This window comes from Protobothrops mucrosquamatus, unplaced genomic scaffold (genome assembly GCF_001527695.2).
Source record: "Protobothrops mucrosquamatus isolate PMUCROS unplaced genomic scaffold, P.Mucros_1.0 scaffold211, whole genome shotgun sequence".
In the NCBI taxonomy this organism is placed as follows: Eukaryota; Metazoa; Chordata; class Lepidosauria; order Squamata; family Viperidae; genus Protobothrops; species Protobothrops mucrosquamatus.
The window spans coordinates 362666-389829 of record NW_015386565.1 but is presented as its reverse complement, the minus strand read 5'-3'; the positions used below and the strand labels follow the sequence as shown (position 1 = coordinate 389829).

The window sequence follows — 27164 nt, the reverse complement described above, 5'->3', positions numbered from 1 at the left end:
AAACCAGCCCGCGGGCCGGCAGTTTGACTCCATGACCTAGATGGATTGGAGAAGGTAACCAGTAAGGTAATCTGGTGCCACAACATGGAGGTTAAATATATAGGTTAAAACCATTACTTTGAATTATATCCAGAAGCTTAACATAACTAGTACAGGGACTGTAGTACAGGTAGTCCTTATCTTACAAGTCACTTAACGATCATTTGAAGTTATGACAGACCCCTGAAAGGTACTTACAACATGTTTCTAAAGTTCCAATGGCTAGCCTATAGTCACATACTGTACACTAATCACATTTCATGCAATTGGCAACTGGCCCACATTTATGGCAATTTGCAGCATCCCATGGTTATGTAATTGATTTGTTTTTGCCGAAAACCAGCATTTACCTCTGCTCAGTAGCAAATAATGAATTTGCTTAATAACTGGATTCCCTTGATGACTGCAGCAAAAAAGATTGTAAAATCAAGTTGGTCACATGAGGAGACTCCATTACTATCTTAAGTTGAGGACTACCTATATATTTGCTATAATGCAATAATAGCATAGAGCCACAGTGATTTGACTGCTATAATCTGTACTAACTATAGTTTCAAAATGTTATAGTACTAAGTTCTTTGATTGTAGTTAGCTCCCCAGTCATTGGAAATCAGGCAGCACACAAATTTAATAAAATACTATTATTATTATTGTTAAAAGTGAAATTTAGCATTGTGGAAAACCAGGAGGCTGTGAGTTCTAGCCTTCCCTTAGGCATGAAAGTTGGTTGGGTGACTTTGGGGCCACCTTTTCAGTCTGACACCTCACAGGATTGTTGTGATGTGTTGGAAAGTAATTATTAGAAAATTAAACCAACTCCATTTTAGAAGTTAGTGCTTTCCTATTGCAAAAAAGTGAAAGGGTCATGCAGGCAGATAAGAAATAAATTAAAAGAAACCATTTTGCTTCTAGCAATAGAGATAAGATGTTCCAATTAGAGAATAAAAAAAAGCCCATAAAATCAGCCGTATAGGGGAGATGGGTAGCATAAAAATATAATAAATGAATAAAATTAGTATTTTTAATTAGGAACGTTAAACTTGAGAATTCTAGAATTAGGCATGCAAATTAGTTATTTGTACATGATTATAAAAGAATGCTGCAGACCATCCCAGATTGCATTCAGTACTTGTATGTTGTATGTTTGTTTTGTGTTAGTAAACTTTTGATTATTTTAAAATTATTATTATTATTAATTGTAGTATCTGGTGTTGATGGTGGGCAAGGAACAAGTCAAAGAAAAGTAGTTCATCCAACATGGAAAAAGAAGGAAACAGGAGTATAAGGCATGTTTGCTGTCTTGAACTATATATAAAAAGGTGGAATAAAAATATAACCACAGATTGTGACCAAGAATGTATTCAAATTTGCAGAAAAATGTTTAAGTATATATCACATACCGGTAGTTGAATTATTGCCTCCAAACTCAGGCACTTGAGAGTTTAGTATGAAGCTGATAATAACTTTGTCCCTGGTCTGAGAGAGAGAATTTTACCTTTGCTTATTTGCCCATCCAAAAATATGAATTACCAAGTAATTCAATTAAGGCAAAAAGCATTTATTAAGGGGAGAGATCAGATCTTTTTATAAAGCACAGAAACAAATGGTACATATATTTAGTGCATCAGAAAGCAAATGATCAAACAATAAAAGACATGACTACTATGAAACTTGAACAATAGAAAACATTGATTCTGGATAACATTTCACAAGTGGCAAGTTTATAAGTTACATTACTCTTTCCCAGCTGGATTTGTATCTTTCTTAAAACTTGCCACTGTATTCAAGGATTTTTTTTAGCATATGCTGTTGTTTAGTGCTAAAAAGAGAAGTCTTCATTTACTAAAAGAAAAGGTCTTGGCTAAAAAGTAAAAATAATGTTTTCCTGAAGTTAGAAAAGAGGCCGTGTCCACTGCCATATTAAAAGGGCTAATATTATCTTTTTTAAAAGTTAATAATGAAACCTAAACTTTGAGGCGGCAGAATTAACTTGTTTAAAGAACGTGCAATTTAACCAGAGATCTCTACGCTTTTAGATTTTACTAAACGGATGCCAAATTATTCAACTGTTAGCCTTTTAAATATTTTTACATTCCCCTTTCTGCGCTTTCGAACTGCAGTAAGAAACCTAAGATGATTCTTGGAAATAAATGAATATAAGCGAGCGAAGGCAAGAAACGGGAGGAGCCTTCCCGTTCTCAACAGGTGAGCGCCTGCAAACAAACGCCCAGAATCCAAAGTCAGAGAGCCAGCTCCAAAGTCAACTTTGTAAAGAGAGAGCGAGAGTCTGTGGTCGATGGTGATAATGATGACGACAACGACGAGGATGGATAGTAACGGCTGCCGCCAGGCTCTCTGCGCGCGCCTTTAGAATACTGGCGGCTACCGAGGAGGCGGTTAGCTGTTTCTCCGCCATAAACGTTCGGGCCGTCACTTAGCCGGGCTGTCCCGTCCGGTTCCCTCTCGAGACCGCTCTAGCGCTCGCGGGAACGGCCGGCGCTGCTCTTGCTGCCGGGGTGAGAGCGCAGAGTGCTGGTAAGCAGGCCTCGCTAAAAAAAAAAAAGAGAGAGGAAGAAGAAGAGGTCGTCGACCAACAAAAAGGTGGAACGCCATGGCCCCAGAAGACAGAAGGGCCGAGGCCGCGCCAGAAAGGGGACCACGCATGCGCATGCGCATGGAGCGCGTGTGGAGCGTATGGCCCCTAGTCTGTGGCTGCGGCTGTTTCTACTGCCTGAGCTGTCCGAAGCTGCGGAAATATTTTTTTTGCTTTAAGTGGTTATGAAGTACGGCCTTTCTTCCTTACGAACTTAGCGCACTTTTATGAAGCCCCTCAGAGTGTCCGCGGTTTCTTATGGTTCCCAAAGAGCTCGCTTTCTCGCTCTTTTTTAACACCTATCAAACTCCTTGGGGGGGGGGGGAGTTGAGTGGAGGCGCCTTGAAGAGTTTCGCAGACATCAAAGTCCAGTTCCCATTTCCTTCATCGTGCAGCCTCGTCCTAGGCCATCCCAGCCATCCCACTATAAGTACTGGGCATGGCGTTGGTCATTAGTACACTTTGAGTAATCACCCAGTTTCCCATCTTATATTTTGTGGCTGTTTATTTTCCAGCATGGCATCTCCAAGTATTTTAACAAATGGAAACTAAGAGATTGATTGGTAAGCACCTCCAGCCAGCAAGATCTCTGTGCCTCTCTTCTCGTGGTAAGTGCCTCGATCACCTCAAGTATTTGTGTAGAAAACACAACATTAGAAGGGCACTCAGCATATTAATGAAGAACTAAGCCAGGGGTAGGCAACCTTGGCTCTTTTATGACTCATGAACTTCAACTCCCAGAATTCCTGAGCCAGCATAGCTGGCTCAGGAATTCTGGGAGTTGAAGTCCATGAGTCATAAAAGAACCAAGGTTGCCTACCCCTGAACTAAACCTATTACTTTCTTTTACAGCAACCTTAGCCACAGTATCAACAGATTCTGGAAGCTTTCAGGCTGACTTTCCGTGCAGTGCGTCTGTCTTTTTACATAATGAAATTAGTTCAGTAAGTATTATTTCAGTAAAACAGCAACAACAAAAACCCCTCTTTTACTTGAACCTGACACTATAGATAAGCTAGATCCTGGGATTTGTAACAATGTTTTGCTAGTTTAACAAGCCAGTGTCACATAACCCATTACTTGAACTTGTTTTGAAATACCAGACTTTAAAATAATAATTGTGATTATCTTGAATTTTAAACTACTAACTAGGATGAGAACTTTGATTCAGTCAGTGTCAGTGTCAGTCAGTCAATCAATCATTAAACTTCTATAACCATCCATCTCAGCCAATGATTGGGTGGCTTACAACTGAAAAAACAATTACAATTAAAAATACTAAAAAAATTAAAACAGTAAAAACATCTGGATTAAATATGCGTAGGAGCAGAATTCTAGGCCAGTTAGCAATAAAGCCAGAAAATGGGGCTCTTAACACATTCAGCACCCTAGCATGGGAATATAGCCAGGTTTTTGGGCCTTATGAAAGACTAATGGGCCATTCTGACATCCAAAGGGAGGATATTCCATAGAGCAGGGGCCTCTGCAGAAAAAAATCATCTTCTGATCCCCACCAGCCAATATTCTATACTTCTGTACCTACCTCAAATAAAAAACCTGGTATAACCTTTCCCAACTAACAAATTCTATTAAAAAGGAAGTTTTTGTGAGCTAGAGCTAAATGATGTACGATTTAAATTGGTAAGAGGCAGGGAAGAATGAAAGAAGATAGATTGGTTAGGCACATAAAGGTTATATGTTGGACAGATTGCATGCCGTATGAGAGGATGTGTATATGTAGTGTCCCAGCCATTGGAGATATTGCTCATGCTCTTTTTTTTTTTTTTACTTTCAACTACAGCATGGGTGTCAAACTCGCCACATCACGTGACATGTTGCCACGTATCACGACTTTTTTTGCATTTCCGGCAATGGGGTGGGCGCGGCTTTGGTATGATGAAACCAGCCTGCGGGCCGGCAGTTTGACACCTCTGAACTACAGTATAGAACTCTTAGGCTTAGATGTTTAAATCCCTACTTGAAAGAACAGCTCACTGGGATCTGAATTACATATTATCCTATTCCCTCCTGGGCTCTAATGAATATATTGTGAGCAGAACTGCTAAGTTTATACTGTAGTGAAGGCATTCAAGCTAAGAACCCATATCAAACAGATTGGGGTATCCTGCAAAGGTCATATACTTAACTGAATGTTGATTCTCTGAATTTACCACATATTTATTTTATTACTGTATTTTTATCTATTTTACCTGAAATTAGCAAAAAGGTTAAATGGGGGAAAACTCACAATAACTATCTTGGTTAGCAATGGAAATTTTGGCTCAATTGTGGTCATAAGTCAGGATCTACCTGTATCTTGTCCTTTCAAAATATAAATGGTATATAAAAACAGCGTACAAGAAACTTCGACAATTTTGTGGTGGCTGATCTGACAGTTTTATAGTACTTTCTCATGTATGCCTGTGAAAATGTGATAAATTTGAATGAATCTTGTTTCTGTTTTCCTTCCATGCTGTATACAGTACATAATTTCCAACCTCATGGATCTGTATTGTAGTTAATATTTTGGTGTTACAGTGAAACAAGTTTAAAATGGAGAGAGGTCTATAATTGAAGTGTTTTGGTGGTGTTCTTCACTATTAAAATTACATGTGGTATACATTGTATTTATGATTCTGTGTATAATATCTCTTGCATGAATTATTAAAAGTTCCTAGAACCTTGTAAAATAATATACAAAACATGTATACTAGACATATATGCATATTAGAACATAATACATATGTACCCTTTATTTTAGATATGTAAATCTAATGGAATGCTGGTTTTAAATGACAATATGATTCCTAGTCTGTCAGTGCAGCATAAAAATGAAGTCACAAAAGGTAAGTATTAAAATTTAAAAAATTATGAAGAAATACACAAAATATATTTCAGGTTATATTCTAGCAATTTTCAATTTCAATTAAATATTTGAAATTTATCTGAGAGCTTAAATGAATTTGTATTCAAGAACTCATTTAGCATACCATGCTTACAGCAAAAGTAGTATTTATATTTCCGAAGTTCAAGGGATAAGCCATATAATGATTGCACGTCAATCCAATCTCGTTATAACACTAGACACAACTTTAAAATAGTATATAAATTACTATAACATTTAGTATAGAATGCATAATCATAATTCAAATGATAGTTATATAACCATTCAGAACCATATTTTGTTGTGTTTAGTAATAGGAATACAGATTTGCTAACTAAAATTCTTCTGTAAAATTGTTTGCAAAAAAGTCTAGCTACTGACTTTCATTAGAAGATGCCTGATTTATATATTCCTATCACTTTTCAGTAATAAATTTTTGTGTTGGCAGAAAGAATAACATATAGCAGAGATTTCCTTCTGAAACTTTCAGGGGTTTCACTTGCCCAAAAGAAGCCAGAATTTCTTCCTGATCATCCTATTGTACTGGAAAAGCCGGTAAGTATTTGAATTTAAAACTGAATTTGTAGAAATAATTTAGCTGACATTTAAATTGGTAGTACAGATTTATTATATAGTAAAGTTGCAGCATAGGTATCCATCCTTAATCACGATGATGACAAAATGATGATGCAGATAATTTCTTAACAGATTAGTTATCTCTGGTAGTTTAGGAAAGAACCACATTTCTATCACAAATGGTAAATGCTGCTACTTACTATATTACAGTATTTTATGAATAAATGGGAAGAAATCTAAATGTATTATGCAAATCTACTCCTTGACCTGCATACAAAATCTAAGCAAAGTGCATTTTGTATATTTCACGGTATTAAAAACAATGACCTTTTAGATATAAAAATAAACTGTAAATGATTGAAATGAATGGAATGAGACCATGGATGTCTGAAGGCTTTAGAATTAATACATAAAGTAACAGGTGTTCATGATGTTCCAACCTTTTGTAAATTTATTGTGATGTTGCACAAAAGTATATGCCAAAATGAAACTAGAGACATTAGGTCCTTCCAAACTCTTTCTCACTGAAATATTGGATATGGGTTTTATAGTGAAAGTAGAATTATATGTAATGCTTGTGTATGTGTGTATGTGAGGAGACAGACGAGGAAAAGTTTCAGTAGCATAACACAATTTTTTTCCTGTTATGTAATTACATGAATTACAAGAACTGTTTTTTCATATTTTTTCTATTACATGGAGTAGTATATGAACTGTTTAGATTGAGTTATTGCTTATAATTCCATAACTCTGTGATTATTCATACAGTGGTTATAAATACTGTACCTGTGATTAAAAATGCCTGTCTGCATATAGGTAATCTTGACTAATGACAGCAATAGGGCCTGGAATTCCCATCGCTAAGCGATGCAGTTCTAAGAGAGAGAATGCAGGAGTGCAGCAAGGATCAGAAAGATGCTTGAGAGTGTGTGAGGGTCAGAGAGGGTGCACAGGGGTACAGGTGAGGGAGGATGCATAGGGGTGCATAAGTGGCCAGCATAGCATCGAGGGCACGGGGCTGGAGGAGGGTGTTTGGGTGAGAGAGACTTACCTCAGTGACTTGTGACTTTCCCTACCACCTTCCCCATTGACTTTTTGGGGATGCTAGCACGGGAGGTGGCAAATGGTGATCATGTGATTGTCGGGTGCTGCAGCCGATTATAAATGCGAACCAATTGCCAAGTGTCCAGCTCCTGATCACATGACAACAAGGATGCTGGGGTGGTCAGATCTCTGAGAACTGGTCATAGCCATTCATTTAGCGCCATTGTAACTTCAAATGGTCATAGGTTGTGGATTACCTATATATCTTTCCAGTGATAATGGCTTCTGGGCTAATAGGCTGTCATCTAATTACCAAGTATCCTGACATTTCATCAGCAATTGTGCCTGGCATTTTCTGAGGTGACACTGATCTGCTTTGTAGCACATTTCTTAGAACTCCTAATTAGACCATTGCCTATTACTTTGAAACTCATCACTATTAGATTGACACTGGCTGTGAAAGCCTGCATCAGTATATTAGTATAGCTTTATTTATGAGAATTGAGAAGAGAATGTCTATAATAACTTTAACCACATTGGGTATAAAAAGCAATTTGTGGAGGGTAAAGCTCTGAGAGTTGCCAGTATGGAATACTATTCTTCTGGATGTCCTGTTACACATTCTTTTATCCATACATATTGTTAGTATGCATTAATTCATTGTTTGTATATTTTTCACAGCTCTTTTATTTATTTATGTTAGAGATTGAGTTTTTAAATAGTTTTCAGTTTTATCTTGAGTTATGACTCAATTTAATAAATGCTAACATGTTTCAAAGCTTCTTTAAATATGTAATGTTTTCTATTAACTAAATATTTGGGACTTTTGTTTTGTAGAAAAATTATTGTTTATTACCTGCTACAAGCAATGATAGATCTTTCTGAAGATAAAGAATGCGTCTCTTTTCACCATTTAAAAAAAATTAAGGAAAAGTGATCTGTAATATCAATAGACTGAATTCAGATGTATCTTTTACAGTTGGTGTAATCATCAGTAAAGCTATATTCAAGCAAAAATGTATGTGAATCAACTTCAACTGTTGTCTGATTCTGAACTAATATATTAAAATTTTTGTAGTGATAGATAAAGGAAACAATTGCTGAAGTGAAGTAGGATCATTATCACTTATTATCAAATAAGTTGCAGTAGATTTTACACCCTAATAAGTGTGAGGCTCATTCCTTACCATTTATTATAGCAAAATGCCAAGTGTTGGGAACATGCCATATGTTTAACTGCTATAAACTATATAATATCTAGTGGCTGTTTGCATTTTGACTAGATGCCAACTCATATCATAAACTAAACTGAGTTGGGGAACATGGACACACACATAACTTCTGTTTCCATGCACCAATCTACTTGCTAGATTGTAGAATCTTTTAACATCATTATGTACAAAAAATGGTATAAGCACATGGAATCTTTGAGGATCTTCAAGCCAAACATTTAAGTGGTAAGTAGCAAAACATAGCCATCAAAGATATGGATTGTCCCATATCCTTATGTCCCAACTTAATTAGTTGCATAGAGGCAATGCTTGTATGGGACTGTTTTTATATTACAAATCTTTGTATTTATCTTTTTGTTAAATGTTTAAAACTTTCAATTCAGTTATTAGGGTTTAGGTGTTACCTCATTTTTTAAAGTATTTTTAAAATATTTTAAGTTAATTGTGTTAGCTGTTAATAATTTGATCTCTACATCTGACATTTCCCCCTCCCTTTCCCAGATTTTGCTGTACTCTTTTTTCCACATTTTTTCTAGCATTTTCCATCAACTGCAGAGTCCACTTTTTTTCAAATCAACCAAGTGTTGATCTATTTGGTTGTGATAGGAATTGATCAATTGATTTGCCACCGGAGCCTGATATCATGGGTTAACAGAGAGTAACTGGATCAAAGTCACCCAGCCAGCTTTCATGTTTAAGGCTGCACTAGAACTCACAGTCTTCTCGTTTGTAGCTGATGCTTAAGCTTTGGAACTACTAGATCAAACTGGGTTTCACTTTCTTTTCCACATAATAGCATCTAAATAGTTAACAAGATTTTGAATTCAAAGATACATCTAGTCCTCTAGTACAGTGGTGGCGAACTATGGCACGCATGCCAGAGGTGGCACTCAGAGCCCTCTCTGTTGGCACACGAACCGCCAGCAGCAGGTGCATCAGGCCACCACTGCCGCCTGGAGCAGGAGCCCCGCCCAGCACAAAGGAGGCGAAGTGGCCGACTAGCAAGCTCGAGTAGAGGTGGTAGAGCAGAGTCATCAATCATTGTTGATTGGTGGACTGGAAGAAAAGGGAGGGGGAAGCATTTTACATGCATGCATGCACAGGGCCGTGAGCATGCACGTGCTGCAAATGGGGTGGGGCTAGTGCCTGCGTGATACTCACTAGCCCTGCCCCGTTCTTGCATGGTGCAGCGCCTTGTATCTGCACCCCACGGCATGGCCATTTTTGTGCCTTGCAGCACGATGGCCCATTTTTGTGCCCCTGGTTTTTGTGTGCCAGAGGCGGCACTCAGAGGCACCCCCCTGCCCCCCATGAAGGCACCACAATGCTGATGCGGCCCTGGCACTTTGCGATAAATAAGTGGGTTTGGGGTTGCGGTTTGGGCACTCAGTCTCTAAAAGGTTCGCCATCACTGCTCTAGTACAATGGTCCTCCTAACCTAATAAAATACCATTGTATTTTGTTGCTTTCAAACTTTTCCAAATTTTGCAAATATGTTACATTTGTAATGTTTTTTCTGGTGAACATTGAACCTTGTGTTACTGGTTATGACTGTAAATGTGGAATAGTATTTGCTTTTGTGAAGTTTATTTTTAGTTGCTGTGTGTAGAGCAACTAAAGATATTTGTTTTCATATATAGCAGCATTTGAAAGTTTACATACATATATATCTACTAGACTATTCCCTTTCAAAATAAAATGTTCTACATAATGTGAAAAAGGAGTAAACGCAATAAGCCTAAGAAAATTAAAACACAATAAGACAAAGAAATTAAAGGTATGTGATAAGAAAAAGAAACAGCCAATTCTAATTGACATCAATATCTTTCCATACTTGTGTTTGCAAACTGTTTTTGTTTCATGCACTTCCATATACAGTAGTGTCTTCCTGCCTCCTTTTGAGGTTCTGACTTCGGTTCCATTTTCTTTATCAAACATAGTTATCTTGGTTTTTAATAGATTACTTTTCAGATCCATGATCCTTGTTGCATCATTTACACATTCATTGTAAATTATCCAAGTTTTCAGCCAAAAACATATCATCTCCATACAAGGATATATATTCATATTCTGTCTGATGTCAACATACCTATTCCTTATAGATTTATTTATAAACATAATGAAACTTTTTCTATGACTATAAATATAAAAGAGAAAAAGCACTTCAGTTTCTTCACAGATCTTTTTCTGTACACATCTGACTAACATCACTGTACACCAATTTAGTAGACAGAGATAACAATGTCAAACATGATGGTAGAAATGAATTTTCAGAGAACTTTACAAAAGAGAAATGCACATAGTAAACACAAGCAATGCAATATTACATTTAAAAAAGAGAATCATGAAACTAAAATGAATTTGTAGCGTTTCATAAAATATTAATCACAACAAATTTTACAACTGGATTTTTTTTTAAAATGGAAGAATCTATCAATGAAAGAATAGTCATGATTTGCTAACTTCAGAGACTATGATTGTTCTCTGGGTGCTGTTTAACGCAGAGCCTATTTTTAAGAAGTATGTACTTCTAGTTGTTCAGGTTGCACCAAGAAGCTGAAAAGGAAATATGATTTAAATAATCTCATGTCAGTAATTCCCAACAACATTTCAAAGTACTGCTTAGTTTTAAAGTAATTTTGCAGCATGTAAATAGATGTTTCACATTATTTAGTTATACCAGAACAGATTAAAATATACTGACATACATAATGTAAGAAATAATATTTACAGAGTAACTCTGTAGAGTGATACGGGCAGCATATACATTTAATAGATAAACAAATAAACGTGAACCCTGCAAAATTCCTACAAGATTAAAATATTTTAAATGGCATGATATTAATATACCAATTTGACTAAGGCACTTAAAAATTGTTGGGCTTTGGCAGTCTTTTTTATCTGATTATAGTAACACCTTAGCTTTAGAGTAAATTACTTGTAATCTGCATATAGGTTTATGTATATTATGTGTTGGTTTTACCCCCTCTCTTTGGTATGGGGAGGGAGCTAATTAAAATTTGTCAGTTAACTCAATAATTTAGTAAAATGCTGTATAGATAAAAATGTGTGCTTGACATTTAAATGATTTTTAACGTGGGAATTAGGTTAATCCCATTAGAAAGGTACCATATCTGCAGCCAGGCCTGGCAAACTCTTAGGGCAGACAAGGCTTTGCTATTTTGCTGTGCTCACTGTGCACATCCCAACGCTGCACCCTCCACCCAGTACCTGAATCCTGGTCCTGCAGCAAGAAGAAAATAGTAAACGTCAGCTGTGAGAGATGGCGGCAGCGGGGGGCAGCAGGGATATGTACTGCAGGGCACCCAAAAGGGCAGAAATGGGACTATAGGTGGGGGAGAGTCCCTGTAGTTTTAAGTGTGGGCGGGCCCGGATTTTGATCACATGACTGCAGGGAAGCTGGAATGGCTGCAACTACAGGGACTAATCAGTCAATTTTTTCATTGCTGTCATAACTTTGAATTACTGCTGAATGAATGGTTGTTAGGGGAGGACTACCTGTAGGTAAAGTCAGCCATTTTAGCAACATTTACAACTTGGCATTATGTGTGCAGCTAAGCTAAGCTACTATGTCTTGTTTACTGTTTGCAAAAACAAAGCAAAGCAAAACAAAGTTATGACTAACTTTGGAATTGACAAATACACCTCTGTTAATCTATAATGCCATTCTGTGCATACTTAGAAGCAAGTCCCATGTATCCAATGAAATTTATACTCTAATAAAATTTTCTGAATAGATATTTATTTGCCACTGTTTCTTAAAGTAGAAGTAAATAATGATTGGGAAGAAGAACATAAGGAAATAACAAACTCTTCAAGTAAAGAGAAAAAATACTATTACCAGGAACAAGCATAGTTGTAATGTGTTCTGGAGTCTCCAGGCAATCTACATTACTTCTTTGGAATGACTTGCTGTAATTCATCTGAAGATGGCTGGAGAAATAAGTAATATTTATTTTACCCAAAGTCATACTTAAAACTCTTTGGTTTACATTTTATAGAATTAAAATGCACCATTAAATTAATCATGAATAATAAAAATAGCCCACCCCAAACCTAGCTGTTCCAGCTCACAAATGAATGCTTCATATGTGCACAGGCTCATAACCAAATGGAACTCATGCAAAGAGATGATCTGTGATTAAGGTGCCTCAATGGGGCAGAGTGCGGTTGTGATTTGTTTTATCACAGAGCTTCTGATCTAAAAACAAAATAGGGCCATTATGGGCTTCTGAGGTATTTGCTCTGGGGCTTTTATGCCAGAAAAGAGCTTTTACATGTAAAAAATATTGCCATATTAAAATGTTTTCTAAGTTTTGATGAATCAGTATTTTCATCTCTAAGTCTATTAGAATCAATTGAATGCTTTTATCTCATTCTTTTACATTGCTTCCTGCTGGCCACGAAAACCTTTTTATATTTTAAGATTCAGTACTGCTGGAATTGGAAGTTGGTATTTTTCAGAAAGGCATAAAAGTAAGAAACTTGGCTCCTATCTGATTAAACCAATTAATGCAGAAGACTGAAACACAGTATACTGCTTATGTTGCCTAAGCATGATGATGCTGATGAATAATAGTGTTTTAGAAGCCTACTTACCTGTTCCAGGCGTTATTTTCCCAAAATTCATAAACAATGAAACAGGATTTGCCTGAAAGTTTCTGGATGGAAACACTAAAATATAAGCACAAAATTTATTTGGATAGAAAACAGCCCATATTGACATTTTATTTATTTAAAAACATTTATATCTGCTTTTCATCTTTGGATTGGTACAGGCCTAGTGACAATGCCTAATTTCTTTCTGTATTATTAAACTAAATTAAAGCTCACTTTTTTATTACCATGAGGTTGATATTTTAAATAAATCATTCCTAGTAGTACAACCTCATAAAACTGATTGAAAGCCAAAATACATTTGCAATAAATGATACAGCATTCAGAGGGATGTTGAACATAAACTGAGCAGAGTTTGTTTTAGCAAAAAATAGTAATTTCTTGGCCATCGCATAGCAGTCATGTGAATTGTGTGTAACGTAATAAAAACTTGACATTTGCTGTTAAACTTTTCAGTAAGGAAATATGTGAACATATGGATAATTATTTTTACTGAAACTTCAAAAAAGTGAAATACTGTTAGTTTTTGAAAAAATGAAGAAGCATTGAACTTAACTTCCCCAAATCTGACGGATGGGAGTACATAATCTGATATCTAAACACTACACAAGGAGTATCTCTTGGAACACACAATTCCTTATTCATTGGCAGGGCTTTTTTTGTCATAGAATGCCCAGAACAGAGTTCCGGCACCTTTTTCGGATGGAACCTTGTAGGGTAGGCAAGGCGGGTTGTATGACATGTGTGAGTTCCGGCACCTTTTTTTTTTTTTAAACAAAAAAAGCACTGTCAATTGGTAAGATTTGTAGGAAAGCCTATTTCCTTGGGTATTTGACCCTCAGATGAATGAAATGGAAACAGTCATGCGGTGATGCTTTATATTCAGCTACTTAATTACAACAAAATGTCAAATTTGAGAATTGCCAGTAGATGGCATCATATACATGGGAAATAATACATAAGATTAAATGGAAATGTCTCTTAATTTTCTGTACCTTCATCAGATTACTGATGTTAATTATTTTCTCACTTGAATAATAATTTTTAGTAAAAGTGTTGTAATCCTATTTCACTTACATTCTTTTGTTCACTGTACCTTCATGAATTTCAGTAGATGCTACTTTGACATTTATATGAATAGCTAAATGTGATGCAAAGTATTTTTTTTACACTGATTGTTTAAATAGCTCCGAACTAGACTTGTCACCTAGTTCGTTTTGTCAGCAATAATCTGTAGCATGCAAACAGAAATTGGAATTCAATCTTTGAGAAAAATCTAATCTAGGCATCCAAATAAATTGACTGGTCTGTCATAGTTTGTTAACTTTCTTAAAGTGAGAAAGTAGACCACAAGTTATACAACATGCTGTAATGGAAAATTTCTACTTTTTAACAAACAAAGATTTTGTAATTAATAACGGAAGTTGTACATTTTGAATGATTTATACTGTAATATGGGTACTCTGAAAGAAATTATCAAGTGACACCAGCGAGGTACTTGGCATAGGAAAACACTCACTTGTTCTTGATTATCATTTGTATATTCAAAATCTAATCTCTACTGTATTTACTCAAAAGTAAGTTCTATTCAGTGAGATTTACTTCATAAAATGCATGTTTAGGGTGCATTTAAACCTTGTAGCTGAAGGATAAGGCCACTCTATTCAGCCAGATTTATTTCCAGGAAAATAAAGATTGCCTCTTCTATCTTCTTAATGGCTGCTGTCCTAGGTTACTATGGCCTGACATTTACTATGGACCACTATGACATTTATAATTCCAAGAGAACAATATAATGGAGATACTGCATTTGCTGAATCAGTCAGCCTAAGATGTTTTATAAATGTTCTTTATTAGTGATTTCCAGTGTCTCCCAAGGTGCAATCTCCCTATAGTATAATGACCTGCATTCTTTCATCCCTTGAGAATAACATCATACTCACTGCAGACATCCATCCTGAGAAGAAGCCATATCTACATACTGCTTTAGAGCAAAGCGGAATGGCTCTAGTTCTTCTGTAATTACTGACATCTGACGTTGAACAATCATTATTTGCTGGCAAAATAGTAATGCAATCAGATTAATTGACATTAACTATACTGTCATCATATTATTATTATTTTATTTTTAAAGCTTATTCTGAGATTGTTTTTCCAGTTCTTCCTTGCAACCCCAGCCACATTACTCTGGGTACACTTAATAAAATTCATTTAGTTGTTACAGTCTTTTTCCCCCTATTTTTTTTTGTATTTTTATCAATTCTGGGTTGCTATTCCACATGCTATCTTGCTTTATGAATTCAACATGTAATAATACTTCTAAAGCTTACTTCTAATATATCTAGGTTTTTAAAGCAGTTTATTAAACTAGAATGCACACAATAAAATGACAATAGGTAAATTAGCTATCATAGGAAATATTCAGTCCTTTCATTGATTTTAAAATGGATCAGTCAAAGAATGACTAAGTCTGAATCCAGTTCTAAAGGTCAAATGATAGATAAAGCAAAAGCAAAGTTTTTCATGTTTGAGTGCAACAGGAGTACAGCAACATGTAAATAAATAAAATTGTGAGATTCTTGGATCATGTTTCTAGAAGGCCTTTATTAGAAATAAGTGCCACAAAAGATTGTGGATTGAACAGAAGATGCCAGCATTAGCAAGTCCCAGAACAGATTTAGAACTCTGTTCCTTCTGCTTTTCCATTCATATAGATCCATGGGGTGGAGTTGGGAAATATGACTTACAGATTTAGTATTTCCTTCTGAAACCTCCTCTTCTAGTGGCTCGAGCTTTAGGTCCTTGTCAACCAATAAAGAGGAAATGCAAAAGTATAAGGATTATCTAATGATTTAACAATCTTCAATAATAAAAAATCACCAATGCTGTGATCCCTAATCAATTTTGGTAGAAAATATCATATACTGTAAAAATGGAGTGGAATTTAACGGTATCGAAAAGATTATTTCCCATTCTTGGGGAAACAGTCTAGCATTGTCCTCTGGATCCAATAGCTTGCGCATAGAGATAAGTGATGGGCACCATTTTAGGAGTCAAAAATACATCTATAGAGGTTGCTAGAATAGTTACAAATATTTTTGAAAAGAAAGAACACAGGACTATGCCAAAGGAGCCTCATATACTGCCAACTAGAGCCCTCTTCTGATTTATGGCTGACCATAAAAGCCAATTTTTATGGTCAACGTATTTCCTCTTTTTCAGAATTAAAAACTACTTTTGTCTGGAATTGGTTGAAGATGGCTCACATGACAAACATTAGGAACTATGGTTGCTGCAATGATAAAGCAATCAACAGATAGTAGATGAAACAGTAGATGGTGATACACTAATAATTTCAGCTAGCCAAATCTGCAGGAAAATAGGATTTGCAATGGGTGGTAGATTAGAATATAATCTACATGTAAAATATCACTTTTTTAAATATGGGGATTAAAAGTAAGTATATCCTGGACAATCAAAATGCATCCTTTCTCTCAAAAGTAATACATCAGGCTTCCTGGAACTTCCTTTATGCATGTTGTTTAATGATTAATAAAACTTTATCTACCCTATGTTGAAAGGCAATAAAGATATTAAGAGAGCCAGAGTATGTCTTAATTTGCTCTGTGAAGTCATTGTGTGCTTTTTATTATATATTAGTTTTTGTTGTGTACCTGCTCAATAACAAAGAACAGTTATACTGTATTTGTATTTTTTCCCCTAATAACAGCTGTGGCTTTTCTTGAACTTATTTATTTTTAAATAAAACTTCCTTTCCTATTTTTTTAATTAAATCACAACCCTTGTTCCAATTCATATCACCTTCAAACTGGATCTTTTGTCAGCTTCTCTCACCACATAAAATTTGATTCCATTGTATTCTGTTGTTGGAAAGTTACCCTATTATTGAGTGGATAAACAGACTCCTTAAATGCTGGAGGTAGACATGCCCTGTACTGTGTTTCTTTTTGGTTTAATGAAAATATACACAACGTGAATGAATGAAGAGGGTCTATAAAGAGTACAGATCAATTTGTCCTCTTTCTAGAACAAACTAAACTTCAGAGATCCTTAAACAAAAAAGGAACCTTAAATAATGAATCATATGTCTTACAGAAGCTTCCAGTAGGAAAGAGAGAAGTAATGAAGGGTCATGCACACCTTCTGTTCTAGCTTGTCAATCAGCTTCTGAAGTCTGTTTATTTGGGTCATCCAGTGGTTGTCCTCCTTGTGCAAACCTTTGTAAAACATACATACCTGAATTAAAAACATGATTGAAGAATGTACTTGCTTAATAAGACAAACTTTTATGATATCTATGAATTGTTTCTTGGAGAGGGAAGGAATTTTTTGTTTCACTGGACAAGTTATGTAAGTAAGGTATAAATCCCATATTGATTCTGTCTTGATTTAAATATTTCTACTGCTGCTTTTGCAAATGTAGGAAATCCCATTCCTCATGGATTGCTTGCATTGCATCTAATTCCCCCCCACCCCGAATAAATATTAGTAAATATAATTATGCCTGCAAGTTTAATTCAGCCCTCTGAATTTTTTTGGGCAGCCATTTCTTGGTTTACTGCTGTTTTCTTCTGTTTTTTTTTAACTCTTGTGTCACCAGTAATCTTGGAATATATTATTTATTTACATACATACACACACCACTTCTTATTTAAAACACTTCACAGCAGTTTACAACTTCAAAATAGTTCATTTAAATTCTAACGAGGATCAACTTTGCTTAATTTCTGAGAGCAGCCAAGACTAGGTTTCTGCTAAAGTGAGTACTGGTGGGATGGGAGCAAATTACTTCACAAAGTCAACCAGAGGCTTGGATCAACTTGCCAATTGTTCAGAAGGGTGGAGGTACAGTATATGTTCTCCACATCCAACTAATAAAAACAGACCATAAAGGTGGAGATGGTCTTTTCATCAAAGTGGGTTATCAGGATGAATACGTGGCTACCTCAAATTATTTTGTATTCAATGTATTTGTTTCTGAATATATTAAAATATATATCTAAAATATTATAATTCAAATACATTGAAATATTTTAAAACTTGCAAGAGGCAGATATAAAGCCAGTACTATACACAATATAAATATTAAAAATGGTCAGAATATAAGAACTGATTAATTATATACATTTTTTAAAAATGAAATTTATTTCTTCATTAATTTTATATGATATCTTACTTGCATGAGTTTTAAAGAATGAATAAACAATGGTAAACGTTAAACAATATTACCTGGGTTCAAAAGAGGACTAACTGGAGAAAAACTATTATTTCTCTGGAGCCTTCGACCTGAACGTCTTCCTGGGTGTTGTATCTTGAGCACCTCTGGCTTCTTTGGGACTTGCCTTTAGGAAAAAATACATAAAGCAGTTCATTATTTAAATTATTTGTATTTTGAATCTATTTGCAACCCTCTACATATAGACAAACCTTGTTAAACTTAATTGTTTTTGTCTGTCACAAAATTGACCCTAGATATACTAGTTATCAAAATAAAAACCAGGCAAGTTAAAAAAAACTCCAATGTTGTGGACTACAGAAACCATATGTGCTTTGATTTGGGATACAGACAGGACAGATGTATCCCCAACAGCTTGTGCCTGTGTTCGGCAGTGAGGGGGCAGAGAGCAGAAGACATCCTGCAACCAGGAAGGCTCCACAAACATTTGCACTGCTCAGGTGATCCTGAGGACTGAGAAATAGCTTCAACAACTCTCTAAAACAGTGGTTCTCAACCTTTTTAATACCGCAACCCCCAACCGGTCGTAAGTCGAGGACTAAACCGGTTGTAAGTTGAGGACTAAACCGGTCGTAAGTCGAGGACTACCTAGCCGGTCGTAAGTCGAGGACTTTCCCTGCCCGGGAGCGCCGCGCATGCGTGGTTCCGCCCCCTGCGCCGGCTGAGGTGTAGCTGGCAAGCGGCAGAGACGGAGCAGGCCGACCACCAGCTGGCCCAGCTCAAGGGAGGTAAGGCACCCGCCGGAAAAGGGGGAAAAATGGCGGACAGCCTTGCTTGGCGACCCCTGTGAAATGGTCGATCTACCCCAAATGGGGTCGTGACCCATAGGTTGAGAACCGCTGCTCTAAAAGAATGTAAATGCCCAGCTACCTGCAAGGAGTATAAATCCTTCCATTCCCCACCATCCAGTCAGAGCTGAAGAAGCTTTTTGTATGAGAAACAAATGTCTTCAATGAAAAAACAAGAAAGTCCAGTTGCCTCCTGAAAAAGCACCTTTGGGACAGCTACTTTCAATCTAACTACGAATCTCAGGGCAGGTTTTATTTTATAGAAGTACTAGCAAAGTGTCATTCTCTAAATTGAGCAAGACATTGGTCCATAGTAGCTTCTTTCCTAAAATAATTTCCACCATGCTGCCACTGTGACACAATAGTAAGAAACTTACTGCTCTTGTTGGGTTTGTTCTTCTGTGGTTTCCATGGCACATTCCAGGGAATTATGCAGAGACTGTAGTTGATTCAGAGTTTCTTTTAACAAGAAGTGAGTCACAAACTGTTCCAACTTAGAAGCCTCTTGATAATTCTAAAGCAAATAGGGAAAACTGATAGTAAAAAGAAAAAATGTAACCTTTCTCAGCAACAAGCACTTTATTCCAAATAATAGTTCCTTACAGTCATAATTATAAAATCATATTTGGTATGTTCCAATTGTTAGTCCAAATGGAAAATTAAAAAAAAATCTACATTCTTTAAAAAAAATTATGTATGTTTCCAGCTGATCATCAGGAGCCAGCCTTCACTTGTGGGAAGGTAAGTGTTCCTTGGAAGTTGAAAGAAGGTTAAATCATATTAAATTACAATATGGTTGGTTTGATTTTGCTTATTGTGTTGTTCGAATCCATCCATTGTAGACTAAACCATGATTTAGCACAAGTAGTCAACCTTGGCTCTTTTATGACTCGTGGACTTCAACTCCCAGAATTCCTGAGCCAGCTGTGACTACCCCTGAGTTAGCATATTATCCAACTCATGCTTGGGGTTTGTTCACCAAATCATGTAAACAGCAACAGTCTATGAATGGAGATACTATGACTCATTCAATTATTATTAAAACAGCCAATAAGGAAAAAACATATGTACTGGATCGTGTTACCTTGCATTCTTATATCTTGTATTCAAGATTTGCTTTATTCTAAGATTGTTGGACGATAAACTTTTTATTTATATTTTCACCTTGTTGAATCCATTCTCAAGCAAATAACTTGGCATATTTAGCACCACAAGCAAATTTGAAAAAAATGTTAAGGGCAAATTAACATTTGGGTATGCTTATATTCCAGTGGCTTTTAAGCCTTACAGAAAAAAAAAAAAGACCAAATGGCCAATTTAAAAATCAGTAAAATACAGATTTGTAATTGCTAAACCTAATTTAAAAAAATCTACACCTCATTTAAAACTGAAAAAGCATTCAGGAACATTGATCAAAAGGTCTGCTACTATAAAACCTTATCTGAATTCCCAATGAATGATTCTTGAGAAAAGCATCTGTTCCCTTATCTTCCCCTTGAAGATGCTCAGCCTTTCCCCCTTCCACCCATCCAAATGGTAAGTGTGTCTGCCCAATTTTTGAGTGTTCTGATCTGATAAGAAAGTGAAGTTTGGCATTTTCTCCAATATAAGACTTGCTACAAATAAGTGCAGTACTTGGTGAGGATATAGCAGGGTTGGGATCCTCCCTCTGCTCTGCAATTTACCTATCAGCTATGGCATTTTTGTTTTCTAAGTCAGTGGGCCAACACATAAAGAAATAAATATCCTAGAAGGGACCAGGACAGTGAGGCCTACATCACTCTACCCTTGATCTGCTAACCATCTAACTGCCTATCAGCCCTACCCAGCACACAGATCATCTGCAGATGTTGTAGGTGCTACATGTGATGAGCTAAGGCATTCAAGTAACACAAGAATGGAAAGATCCCACTCTGCAAACAAAGCCTGCCACTCTGGTCATCTATCAACTTGCCTCTTCACCCAGACCCAGCCTACATTAAGGAGAATGATTTATGGGTGTCACTGGCAGACACTTCATTAATAGCCACATCACCGTGAACTATTAAGTCAGCAACACTTGCCAAGTCAGATTAAGGACTGGCTATGAGGACAGAGCAAAGGATGCTAGCATGATCATAGATTGCAGGAAAAATTGTTAAATCAATGGTCTGAATATAGTCTTTATGATTTCAAATGGTTTTTATAGCAGCATTTTCAGTACGTGTTGCATACCGTGTTTTCCCTAAAATAAGACCAGGTCTTATTAATTTTTGCTCCAAAACCACATTAGGGCTTATTTTCTGGTTAGGGCTTATATTCAGGGAACTACAGTACTAAATGCGTCCGTTTGGCTGACAATCTTAACTGGTACTTAGTTTTGGGTGGGGCTTATATTACGAGCATCCTGAAAAATCATGTGAGGGCTTATTTTCGGTTGGGTCTTCGGGGAAACACGGTAGATACAATATCATTACAGCACAATAATACCATTCAGTGAGTAGAGATCAAATATAAGTATCACAAGAAAAGCAAGGAAAAATATAACACTTTAGTTATTACAAATATGTTGATTTTTAAAAAAAGATCAGAAGTATCTCTTATTTCTGTTCTTTGTGTTAAAGATAAGTAGGTTATTGAAAACCCAGTTGTCACCCATCTTAGAAATTGTCCGTATTAATGGATAGCAGAAGGCAAAATATTTTTCACAAATATTTTAGCATTCATGAACATTAATCAAGCCTATAATACCGTCAGTCACAGTAGCTGTTATTTCTACAATTAATTGGGGGGAAAAAACCCGAGAAATTAAATTCTGTGTCATTCCCTGCTTTTAAGCTGATAGCAACTCTGCATGAAAACATTTATGGCTGATTTTTGAAAGTGTCAGAACTCATTTGTTCAAGTAAGGCTAATTTCTGTCTTCCTCTACATTATTTGACAAGGCTGTCTCTAATTAGATTAAGGATGATGTTTCTGGAAAACAATATAATTGCTAGTGGCTTTCATTCTCTAGACATGAGGCAAGCGCCGTAAGGGAGAATGTTGCCAGAAACGGACAATAAAACTCTTTTTTTCCCCAGTGGACACCTACAACTATTTGAACTAATTATGCCTGAATAACTATATGTTTTGTGGCGAGTGAAGAAAGATAGAAGAATTATTAGGAGATATCTTTCTTTTAATATATAAAAGTTCAATAATAATAAAAAGCATATTTACATCCTTTACTTATGGATGATCAGAGGATCTTTCAAAGTCTGCTAACATCACAATGTGTCTCCTGGCCCGAGAATTTTGTTTTGGGAATTATTGTACAAAACTGTTTTCAATCATGCTGATTCAATTAGGAAGAAATGGTTTTTGTTTTTTTTCTTCAAAGAAGAACAAACTTTTCTAAAATTTTCATGGATTCTCATAATTAGCTACTAAATAGCCAGGAGTGTATGTGGATGTTCTGTACTCTCACTTCATTAACTGGCATCCTTTCTGTACCTGGTGAATTGGCAGTGGTGATGGCCGTGGCACAGTGGCCATGGCGAGTTGTCCCATTCTGTTTCTGCCTTCCCATACTTCAATTAAATTCAAAAGAAAGTTATCCTACAGAGTATCTATATGGGGCGGGTGGCTCAAAACAGAATACATAAAGAAATAGGGAAATTGAAAAAGTACTTGTAAAGGAAGAAAAATTGCCAAGCATCTGAATTTTGATCACATGATCAATGGTCATAAGTGTTAAAAACAGTTATAACTCACCTTTTTCAGCACCATTGTAACTTTGAACAGTCACTAAATGAATGATTGTAAATCAAGGACTACCTGTAATCCAAGGTAGTCTGATTGTGAAGTTTGATTGTGAAATCTATTGAAACCACTGCTGGTCAGTATTTATAATATTTTCCTATATGTGTCTTTTCCTATCCACAGCATGAGATTACTCCTCTTTCAAACCAGCAGTCCTCTCTGTTCAAAATGTGGACTTTGCTGTCTTCAAAAGAGTGGCCTTTGTCTTTTAAATTTAGATGGACTGCTAAATCCAGACACAAACTGAGCAACATGGTATATGCAGTATAATTCAATGAGTCATGTGCAAATCTGTACATTGGGGGGAAAAACAACCACTTCCTAAATGCATGGCACAACACAGGAGAACAAACCCATCAGGACAAGATTCAGCAGTCCATCTACATTTAAAAGACAAAGACCACATTTTGAACAGAGAAGACTGCTGGCTTGAAAGAGGGGTCAAAGAGGCCATCTATGTCAAAACTGAACAGCCTTCTCTCAACAGAGGGGGAGGGATACGACATCATCTATCTCCAGTCTACAACATAGTCCTTTCAACAGTTCCAAGAAGGCTCTGCACTCATTTGCACTACTCAGGTGACCCTGACCTCACAGATAAGCCTCCAGGTGGCATCAACAACTCGCTAAAAGAATGCAAATGACCACTGTCTGCAAGGAATATAAATCCTTCCATTCCCCACCATAAAGAAGCTTCTTGGATGAAATAAAAATGTCTGCAAAGAGAAAAAAGGAAGTCCAGTTGCTTCGTGAAAAAGCACCTTTGGGACTCAGACATTCAAGTGAAAAGTCTGTGTAGCACAATCATAGAGCTCAAGCTTGAGATACAGAATAGTTGGCTTCCAGGTGAGGTTCAGTGGCAAACGAAACATGGAAGGAGCAGAGATAGCATTGCACTGGAGATTGGCAACCACATGGCAAATTTTGATTTGTATTAGTACTTATTGGCAGGCCTTTTCTGCTTTGGAGCCTGCACTATGGAATTTCTCCCCCCCCCACTCCCCCAGGTGAAGTTAACCTCATGTCTTCTGAGCTTCCATAGGTCCCTTAAGATGTGGTTTCACCAGAAGCTGGGTGAACAAGTGAGGTGGCTCCATTATTAAGATTCCTTTGTCTGCTATTTCTTTGTTCTTGCTTTGTTTTTATAGTCTTTTATGGTTTAAATCAGGGGTAGTCAACCTTGCCTCTTTTATGACTCGTGGACTTCAATTCCCAGAATTCCTGAGCCAGCTTAGCTGGCTCAGGAATTCTGGGAGTTGAAGTCCACGAGTCATAAAAGAGCCAAGGTTGACTACCCCTGGTTTAAATGTTTAATAATTAATAATGATAAAGGTTTTTAGGTATTTATTGTAGGGTATAATTATACAATCTTGCAAATTTGATTGTGTTTCCCCTCTCTGTTATACTCTAGTGAGTCAGGGAGGAAACATTTAAGTCTCTTCTTAATACTCTCTGCCTTCCCAGGACTTGAAGGTTACTTCTGTTTTCTAACAGTTTCTGAACCTGGGACCTTACAAGTTCTTATCTTCTGTTTAGCCAGCCTCCTGCATTTTTAAGAGAAAGCCTGTGAACATTATCCATTTCTCATGAAGTGAGAAATTGGAGTGGGGGGCCTATCTTATATCTTCTTTTTGCCATCCTTGCCCTTTGAAACATCTTGCCTTCCAAAACACCCCAAACTTCCTAAACTTCAGAAAGCTATTCTAATCCTAAATGTTCTGTAGAACACTTGGAAGCTATGGATGAGTGAGATATCTGACATATCTAATAGACATTAGATTAATTGCTTCTTAATATACCTGTATTCAGTGGCGGGATTCAAATATGTGAACAACTGGTTCTCTGTGTGGATGCCACTTCCAGAAGTCCATTCTGGGCCTGGGCAACAAAAAATTAGCTACCGGTTCTGCTGAACTGGTGCGAACTGGCTGAATCCCACCACTGCCTGTATTTTGGTTAATGTTAACTACCTTGAACTAACTATACATCACTTTAATAATAATATAGAGCTGCTTGGAATTGGGCTGACATACACATTTAATAACTTATTATTATTATCATTCAAATAATGAATACCAAGTATCTTGGTTTTTGCTGTTGGTTATGCAGACTGCAAGAAACCTGTTATAAATACGTGGTTATAAAACAGATATTTTAGGAATTAATCCTAATTGTAAGAAAGTTAAGTATTGTAGCACTGGAAAGTCTATGGCAGTGATGGCGAACCTTTTAGAGACCGAGTGCCCAAACTGCAACCCAAAACCCACTTATGCGTTGTCGGGTGCCGGGTGGGTGTGGCCCATTGGCTGGGTGTGGCCCATTGGGTGGGCGTGGCTGCGGTGGTAACGGCAGACTGGGTGGGACTAAAAAGTTCAATCAATCAATTCCAACTTTGCAAGATCTTTTTTTCCCTGCGAGAAGTTGAAATTGACTGATTGATTGAACCTTTTTGTTTTTTGCACATGGTGGCGGAGGCCTAAAGTGAAAAGGTTTTATAAAACCCAGCTGAAGGCCTAGGACTGGGGCGACGGTGCACGTGCCCACAGAGAGGGCTCTGAGTGCCGCCTCTGGCACCCGTGCCATAGGTTCGCCACCACTGGTCTATGGAGAATCTCAGTCATGGTTGTCCCAAAGGTGCTTTTTCACGAGGCAACTGGACTTCCTTTTTTCTCTTTGAAGACGTTTCGCTTCTCATCCAAGAAGCTTCTTCAGCTCTTCAGAGAAAAACAAGAAAGTCCAGTTGCCTCATGAAAAAGCACCTTTGGTACATAATACTGCAAGGGACCTTTAAAATGACATTTCATATAATATATAATTACAAATTTCCTTCATTGTTATCTAGGGCAGGGGTCCCCAACCCCCGGTCCGTGAACTGATACCGGGCCGCAGCATGCCAGCAACTGGGTCGCACAAACAAGCAAAGCCCCATCCGCAGGATGTAGGCAGCACACAAAACCACGCTCCCCTCTGGTCCACGGAAAAACCTCTCACCATGTAACCAGTCTCTGGTGCCCAAAAGGTTGGGGATGTCTGATCTAGTGGATAGGAATACTATAGGGTTGGATTAGAATACTGATGCCTCAATATTGCAGCAAGATGACTAAAACCATTGCTCCTATCCAAAGATGAAAGGGACTCCATTTCAGGTAGTTAAATATCCTGTGTCAATGCTGTTCCTCATTCCATTAATCTTTATCTAAAAATGGCACCTTCCCTATAAATTGGACATATTAGGGAGACAGCACATTGGGGATGTTTGCTCTGGTCTACACCTGCAAAAGATAGTGCTTCCCAGTGGATTCCCAATAGGAGCACATTCTTTGCTCTTTATTTTTCCTGTATTTATTATCACAGACAGCTGCACAGTAAACAGAACTGCAATTGGCAGTGTAAGAACTTTGCCAGATAGAGAAAGCAACTTAGTGTAGTTGGCAGATTTATAAGGGATAGTAGATAAAATAACCAAAAAAGGGGGGGGGGAAATAATGAGATGCCTCAATTATTTTGAAGGATGAAGCATTCCAATTTTAAGACACTGCTGTGATAAATTAATCTTCTCATTTCTTTGATCAGGCAAATTTTAAGCTGACAGAGATGCAAGAAAAATCTTAGACCAATTGTTAATCTAATCACAGTTCTACTTTGCAACAGAAGTGACTCATAGCAATTCCCCTCCAGGATAGAAGTAATGAGGTTTATTCCCAATACCTTTCTTTCTTCAGACACTCTATTATACATACAAGGACTTCCATGGGCCTATCTCTCCCTTGCCTTGCATGCTGTGCTTCCTAATGCAATAGCAAAACATTCTTCAAACATGATTTTGACAGTTATCTTTAGCTATCTGATTCCTTCCTTCGAAAGTGAAAACAACACTTTAGCCACAAAAAATGACAAGATGAAAACAAGTGCTAAATGTGCCAAGGAGATGAGACTGGAAGTTCGTAGATCTTTCATTTCGATGTTCTTGTGAACATCTGGAGAAAATAGAGTACAATTCAACCTGTCTCGGTGAGAGTTTTAGTCATTCGTAAGTTGCTAATAAAAAAACTCACAGTCAAATCCCAAAGATGCTTTTTCACGAGGCAACTGGACTTTCTTGTTTTTCTTTGAAGATGTTTTGCTTCTCATCCAAGAAGCATCTTTGGGAGAACTATGACCTGTATGACAGAATCTCCATAGACACTCACAATCAAATATGAGGCAACTTTGAAATGTTCTATTCAAAGAAAACCTTTGAAGAGTTTTGAAGAAAAACAGAAGACTTCAAAGTCTTCTGACCGCCTTCTGCCACAGATTCCCTCCCACAGACCGGTACGCTCCCACAGAA

The 27164-nt window shown here is 36.9% G+C and overlaps 2 protein-coding genes across 2 annotated transcripts in view; one reads left to right on the top strand and one right to left on the bottom strand.

Moving 5' to 3' along the window:
* Positions 1-3153: 3153 nt before the first annotated feature.
* Positions 3154-8138, top strand: CUNH8orf88 (chromosome unknown C8orf88 homolog). The gene is made up of 5 exons (XM_015813995.1): positions 3154-3240; positions 3485-3576; positions 5394-5478; positions 5965-6071; positions 7974-8138. Exons 1-5 carry the CDS (start codon positions 3174-3176, stop codon positions 8019-8021), a joined length of 399 nt encoding a protein of 132 aa, XP_015669481.1. The 5' UTR covers positions 3154-3173; the 3' UTR covers positions 8022-8138.
* Positions 8139-10898: 2760 nt separating this feature from the next.
* Positions 10899-27164, bottom strand: part of NECAB1 (N-terminal EF-hand calcium binding protein 1) — a 32448-nt gene continuing 16182 nt past the window's right edge. The window contains exons 6-13 of the mRNA XM_015813994.1: positions 19429-19565; positions 18257-18369; positions 17168-17244; positions 15754-15807; positions 14950-15062; positions 12989-13063; positions 12231-12322; positions 10899-10924 (exon numbers count right to left, since the gene is read on the bottom strand). Of these exons, the coding sequence (XP_015669480.1) occupies positions 10899-10924; positions 12231-12322; positions 12989-13063; positions 14950-15062; positions 15754-15807; positions 17168-17244; positions 18257-18369; positions 19429-19565 (687 nt within the window). The remainder of the gene's footprint in view (positions 10925-12230; positions 12323-12988; positions 13064-14949; positions 15063-15753; positions 15808-17167; positions 17245-18256; positions 18370-19428; positions 19566-27164) is intronic.